Source organism: Chanodichthys erythropterus, chromosome 1 (assembly GCF_024489055.1).
Source record: "Chanodichthys erythropterus isolate Z2021 chromosome 1, ASM2448905v1, whole genome shotgun sequence".
Lineage (NCBI taxonomy): Eukaryota > Metazoa > Chordata > Actinopteri > Cypriniformes > Xenocyprididae > Chanodichthys > Chanodichthys erythropterus.
The window spans coordinates 1,787,003-1,793,355 of record NC_090221.1 but is presented as its reverse complement, the minus strand read 5'-3'; the positions used below and the strand labels follow the sequence as shown (position 1 = coordinate 1,793,355).

The window sequence follows — 6,353 nt, the reverse complement described above, 5'->3', positions numbered from 1 at the left end:
AAGACAGGATGGCCCAGTACGGCAGGTACATAGAACTGAGCTTAGAAGTGCACCGTGGAGTTGATGAGATGTGGAGTTGATGAGATACATGTGGAGTTGATGAGATACCTGGGGCTGATGCACAGGGTGAAGTTGTAGAAGGAGATGAGGTAGAAATTTATCCTTTGGGATCATTGTGTGCTGAGTCCCCTGAGGATATTGCCCCTGTCTCTGAAAACCAATTGGGGTTCTCAGTTAGTAGAAAGCCCTCGGAGATCCTTTAGAAGGACAGCCGGTCAACATTCCAATCCCTACCATTTACCAAGTTCTGAAGTAAGAAATGACCATGTAAGAACCTAAGTTATTTTTTTTTACATTGTTGGGTCGCCGATGCATTTGGAGGGGGTGGAATGTGGCAGGTGACAGTGAGGGAGTTAAGTTACGTATTGAGGGGTGTGGCTAGCTATGTATAAAGACTGGCGGTAGGAACGAGAACGGTAGGTGCGTTTGTTTCTGGCAGGCAGAAATAGATCAACACTCTTACTGTTTGTTTGCGAGAGGTTCGTGTGTGGATTTTTCTTGGATCTCGGAGATGGGTATGAGTTTATTGAATTCTTTAAAGTGTTTTAATATGTGGTGTTTGTTTTTAGGAAGTGTAATAAAGGTGTTTTAATGCATATATTTCAGCTCTATGGAGCCCATTGGTTCATATGCAAGAGGTTTGCATGTGCTGTCTTTTGGATCTTTGACATGGGTATGAGATTGTTTGAAGCACTATAACATTTTAATAGGTTGTATTTGTCTTGATATAAATAATAAAGGTATTTTAATGTGTGTGTTTCAGCTCTACGGAGCCCAATTGTTGCTCTTGTTGAATCTGAGTTTTGTTTTTTTGTTTTTTGTTTGAATGCTTTGGTTTGGGTACATTGTCTAGTCCGCCCAGGTATTTAAATCGGTAATTGGGCTGAAAGATGTGGTTATGGACCTTTGGTTGGACTAGTTTCATTTTTGTGTTTTTTTTGTAATTTGTTTGTTTCCCCTATTGTTTTGTATACTTTACAAGGACACTATATGTTTAGTGTTTGAGCAGAGTTGAGCTATTTTTGCATGTAATTTACTTTTGATGAATTGTGTGAATCACAAGGTTTCTTTTTATGATTTTTGTTTATTTTTGTGTGGTTTTATGCTCAACTCTGGCTTGGTTACCTCCATATATAGAGTGTCCTGTATAATAACTTTGTAAAGCCATCAATAAATCTTGGGTATTTATTTAAACGAACCTGAGATGTGTTGATGTTTATTTAAAGGTGGACCTTGTTACACATAACTATGATGACAGATTGACATGGTGCAAAACAGAAAAAGTCCAAACAGGGTGATATTGTGACATACTGATAAGCCTCATCTTTTCATTATTGTTACACTCTAAAAAAAAATGCTGGGTTAAAGTAAGGTTGAAAATGGACAAACCTAGTGATTGGGTTAAACCCAGCAGCTGGGTTTAATGTTTGCCCAACCTGCTAGGTAATTTTATGTAACTCAACTATTGCTTAAAAATGACTATATATAGATGACTGGCTTAAAATTAACCCATAGGTTGGAAATTGAAAATCAGACACATGAGGCAATACTAGAGACAACAATAATAATCAAAAGGTGAACATTTATTAATAAACAATTTTTATGCATGTTTATTGCTTATCTATTTTATATAATATTAATAAATGTTAATTTCCAACATATTTTGGGTTCATTTTAAGCAAGCAATACAGCAATTTTAACATAATAGTTGAGTTAAATAAAACTACCCAGCAGTTTGGGCAAACATTGAACCCAATCGCTGGGTTAAAACAACCCAATTGCTGGGTTTGTCCATTTTCAAGCCATTTGGGTTGTTTTTAACCAAACATTTTTAGAGTAATAATAGTTGCAACTTCCACTCCTAAATGTGCATTGAATCTTGCCAGCAGTTAAAATTTATGCTCCAGAACCATATTCAATATCACATCTAAGGCTGTCTTAACTGGCTGAGTTAGATGGGGATTGACACTAAACAGTTGAAAATCAGTCCAGAGTCTCTTCAGCTGTAAATGTCACTGGCTGTTAAAGTCTTTTGTTGATTATAATAAACTGACATGTAGATAACACACACATAAGCTGTCTTTCAGAATGCTCTCATATATAGAGCATTAGCCTATAGATCAGATGCATACCATATGCATTACTGAGCCACACGGTGCTTATGGGGTGTCGCTCCGGGACGGGTTAGTATGAGGCCAGGAGGGAAAAATCACAGTATACTCACTACAAAAAACTAGACTACACCACTGGTTCAGCTGGAGGTAATTTGCAGCAAGCACTACTTGTGTTCAGAGGTGGATCCACGGTACTGATATAAATAGGCGGATCATTTCGTCAGTTTTAGTGAGTTCACTCTCAAGTCAGGAACAATGTTTGCACGTGGAGTCATCGTCCTTCTCTGTGTCCTAGGTGAGTAATATCATGATTTCGTTCACTATAACTGATATTAGGATCATTTACCACATCAGATTTCACCTTTGCTAAAGTAGGACAAATAAAAAAAACTGTAAGATTTAACACTGGAATCGGGAAACGCACCGGCGCGTTTTGCAGGATTTTTTTCACATTGAAGCAAAACAGACTTAAAATACTCCATCATTTTTTTGGTCATAGAGACAGAAAAAATATATCAATTGAAACTATAGTGCCCATAGTGATGACAATAAATATTACTCCTCTGTATAGAAAATTGACAAACATATATGAATCCATCAATATTTCTCCAAATGTGCATGCTTTTAAGCTAAAGGTCTATATGAAATAACATAGAGGTAACATGAATGTTCAGACACTTTGCATCACAGAAATGCATTATATTCTAAAGTATGTTAAAAAGGAAAACCATTATTTTAAACTGTAGTAATATTTCACAGTATTGCTGTTTGACTATAATTGGCCTATACATTTTTTTTTTTTTTTTGTCAAGTGTGGACATTATATTAACATTAATACAGCTGATATGATCCTGTTATCAACTTTAATCCTTGTTTTTCCTTCTTGACACTAACAGTGGCCGTATCTGATGGAGTGAGAGAGGTGAATAAATAAAGATTGTAGAATTACTTCTCTCCATGTTTAAAAAACTCAATGTTATTTTCTTTATGTGACCAGCCTGAACCTGAGCTTATCGTGTGCCCGATGGACTATGAACCCGTATTTGTAAATGTTCATTCAATGTTTTATTTTTGTGAACAGCCTGACTGCAAGTCTTACCCATCTATCATGTGCCCACTGAACTATTCACCAGTGTGTGGATCTGATGGAAAAACATACAGCAATGAATGCCTGCTGTGTGCTGCCATGAAGTGAGTTTAAAACAAAGTACTGTAGGTTTAAAAACAAATTAGTCACTTTCAAACTTTAATCCTTAATCCCCCCCCCCCCCCCCCCCTTTTTTTTTTAGGACATCAAATACTACAATCTTAATCCAGAAGCAAGGCGAATGTGATCAACCTCAACAGGTGTGACACAGGAATGACACCATAATTCAGCTTGACAGACCTTTACTCAGCATTATTGTGCTCATGTTTCATTCATTATAATCTGAATGTGTAATGACTGTAGAATTACTTCCCTCCATTTGCAAATAACTCAATGTTGTTTTCTTTATGTGACCAGCCTGAACCTGAGCTTATCATGTGCCCGATGGTCTATGAACCTGTATTTGTAAATAATTCAATGTTTTATTTTTGTGACCAGCCTGACTGCAAGCCTTACCCGTCTGAAGGATGCCCAAAGATCTATAAACCTGTGTGTGGATCTGATGGAAAAACATATGACAATGAATGTCTGCTGTGTGCTGCCATCAAGTGAGTTTAAAACAAAGTACTGTAGGTTTAAAAATGAATTAGTCACTTTCAAACTTTAATCCTTAATCTCCCCCCCCCCCCCCTTTTTTTTTTTCTTTTTTTTTTTTTTTTTTAGGGAATCAAATACTACAATCTTAATTGTGAAAAAAGGCGAATGTGATCAACCTCTACAGGTGTGACACAGGAATGACACCATAATTCAGCTTGACAGACCTTTACTCAGTATTATTGTGCTCATGTTTCATTCATGATAACCTGATTGTTTAACGATTGTAGAATTACTTCCCTCCATGTTCAAATCATTTTTTTTTTTTTGTGTGTGTGTGTGTGTGTGAACAGCCTGACTGCAAGTCTTACCCATCTAACATATGCACAATGATCTATAAACCCGTGTGTGGATCTGATGGAAAAACATACAGCAATGAATGCATGCTGTGTGCTGCCATGAAGTGAGTTTAAATCAAAGTACTGCAGGTTTAAAAACAAATTAGTCACTTTCAAACTTTAATCCTTAACCCCCCCCCCCCCCTTTTTTTTTTAGGACATCAAATACTACAATCTTAATCGTGAAGAAAGGTGAATGTGATCAACCTCTACAGGTGTGACACAGGAATGACACCATAATTCAGCTTGACAGACCTTTACTCAGCATTATTGTGCTCATGTTTCATTCATTATAATCTGAATGTGTAATGGCTGTAGAATTACTTCCCTCCATTTGCAAATAACTCAAGGTTATTTTCTTTATGTGACCAGCCTGAACCTGAGCTTATCGTGTGCCCGATGGTCTATGAACCCGTATTTGTAAATAATTCAATGTTTTGTTTTTGTGAACAGCCTGACTGCAAGCCTTACCCGTCTGAAGGATGCCCAGATATCTATTCACCCGTGTGTGGATCTGATGGAAAAACATACAGCAATGAATGTCTGCTGTGTGCTGCCATCAAGTGAGTTTAAACAAAGTACTGTAGGTTTAAAAACGAATTAGTCACTGTCAAACTTTAATCCTTAATCTCTCTCCCCCCCCCCTTTTTTTTTTTTTTTTTTTTTTTTTTAGGGAATCAAATACTACAATCTTAATTGTGAAAAAAGGCGAATGTGATCGACCTCTACAGGTGTGATACAGGAATGACACCATAATTCAGCTTGACAGACCTTTACTCCGCATTACTGTACTCCTGTTTCATTCATGATAACCTGAATGTGTAACGATTGTAGAATTACTTCCCTCCATGTTCAAATAACTCATGTTCAAATCATTTTTTTTGTGTTTGTGTGTGTGAACAGCCTGACTGCAAGTCATACCTGTCTAACATATGCACAATGATCTATAAACCCGTGTGTGGATCTGATGGAAAAACATACAGCAATGAATGCATGCTGTGTGCTGCCATCAAGTGAGTTTAAATCAAAGTACTGCAGGTTTAAAAAATGAATTAGTCACTTTCAAATTTTAATCTTTTTTTTTTTTAGGACATCAAATACTACAATCTTAATCGTGAAGAAAGGTGAATGTGATCAACCTCTACAGGTGTGACACAGGAATGACACCATAATTCAGCTTGACAGACCTTTACTCAGCATTATTGTGCTCATGTTTCATTCATTATAACCTGAATGTGTAACGGCTGTAGAATTACTTCCCTCCATGTTTAAATAACTTTTTTTTTTGGGACCAGCCTGACTGCAAGTCTTACTCATCTAACGCATGCCCACTGAACTATGATCCCGTGTGTGGATCTGATGGAAAAACATACAGCAATGAATGCATGCTGTGTGCTGCCATCAAGTGAGTTTAAATCAAAGTACTGCGGGTTTAAAAATGAATTACAGTCACGTTCAAACTTAAATTTTCACTTTATTCTATTTTTTTTTTAGGGAATCAGGAACTGAAATATTTATCGTGAAGCAAGGCAGATGCGATGAAGGTCTGCAGGAGTGACACAGGAATGGCAGCATAATTCAGCTTAACAGACCTTTAGTCAGCATTATTGTGTCTCATTCATTATAACCTGAATGTGTAACGGTTTAATCCTTGAATAAATGCTGCATATTGAAGCTGTTCTGTTTGGTTCTGTTTTCTCCCTTGAGTCTTGGAAAGACGAGATAAAATTGGTGAAGATTTACTTTGAAGGATTCACACGGATCATATCTAGAGAGCAGAATATCATTAAGGGTGTGTGAGCTTTTGTTAGATTAATGAAGAAGGGTCGTATTTAAAGCAGAATCATCACCGATGTCCAGGCCATCCAATCACAGTGCTCAAAGATCAACACCTACCATATATGGCATATTAAGAAATATAGATAATTGTATGTGTGAGTGTATAAGTGTGTTCAAGGCCTAGTTCTTGATTGGTCTAGGTGTGTCTAAAGAAGTTACACAAGAATAGTCAAAAGTAGAGTCTAAGAAATATTAACAGAGAGAAAGCACTAATAAAAACCTCAAGTGCGTTCCATTCGACCGTAAGTGTACAGACCATTT

The 6,353-nt window shown here is 36.8% G+C and overlaps 1 protein-coding gene across 2 annotated transcripts; it reads left to right on the top strand.

Moving 5' to 3' along the window:
• The first annotated feature begins 2,357 nt into the window (after positions 1–2,357).
• Positions 2,358–5,922, top strand: LOC137002163 (ovomucoid-like). Of its 2 annotated transcripts, XM_067361696.1 has the most exons (14): positions 2,360–2,469; positions 3,071–3,096; positions 3,256–3,365; positions 3,464–3,521; positions 3,760–3,869; positions 3,985–4,042; positions 4,209–4,318; positions 4,411–4,468; positions 4,707–4,816; positions 4,927–4,984; positions 5,157–5,266; positions 5,343–5,400; positions 5,549–5,658; positions 5,748–5,922. In XM_067361696.1, exons 1-14 carry the CDS (start codon positions 2,430–2,432, stop codon positions 5,809–5,811), a joined length of 1,080 nt encoding a protein of 359 aa, XP_067217797.1. In that variant the 5' UTR covers positions 2,360–2,429; the 3' UTR covers positions 5,812–5,922. The 2 variants fall into 2 exon arrangements, with proteins under 2 accessions (XP_067217874.1, XP_067217797.1); XM_067361773.1 differs by lacking the exons at positions 4,927–4,984; positions 5,157–5,266 and having other exon boundaries at positions 2,358–2,469.
• The last annotated feature ends 431 nt before the right edge of the window (positions 5,923–6,353 follow it).

Excerpts from the sequence above, each read along its gene's own strand:
- LOC137002163 (XM_067361696.1), top strand. The coding sequence starts at position 2,430 with ATGTTTGCACGTGGAGTCATCGTCCTTCTCTGTGTCCTAG. Across the intron at positions 4,043-4,208 it reads AATGTGATCAACCTCTACAG|CCTGACTGCAAGTCTTACCC; the intron begins GTGTGACACAGG and ends GTGTGTGAACAG. Across the intron at positions 5,267-5,342 it reads ATGCTGTGTGCTGCCATCAA|GACATCAAATACTACAATCT; the intron begins GTGAGTTTAAAT and ends TTTTTTTTTTAG.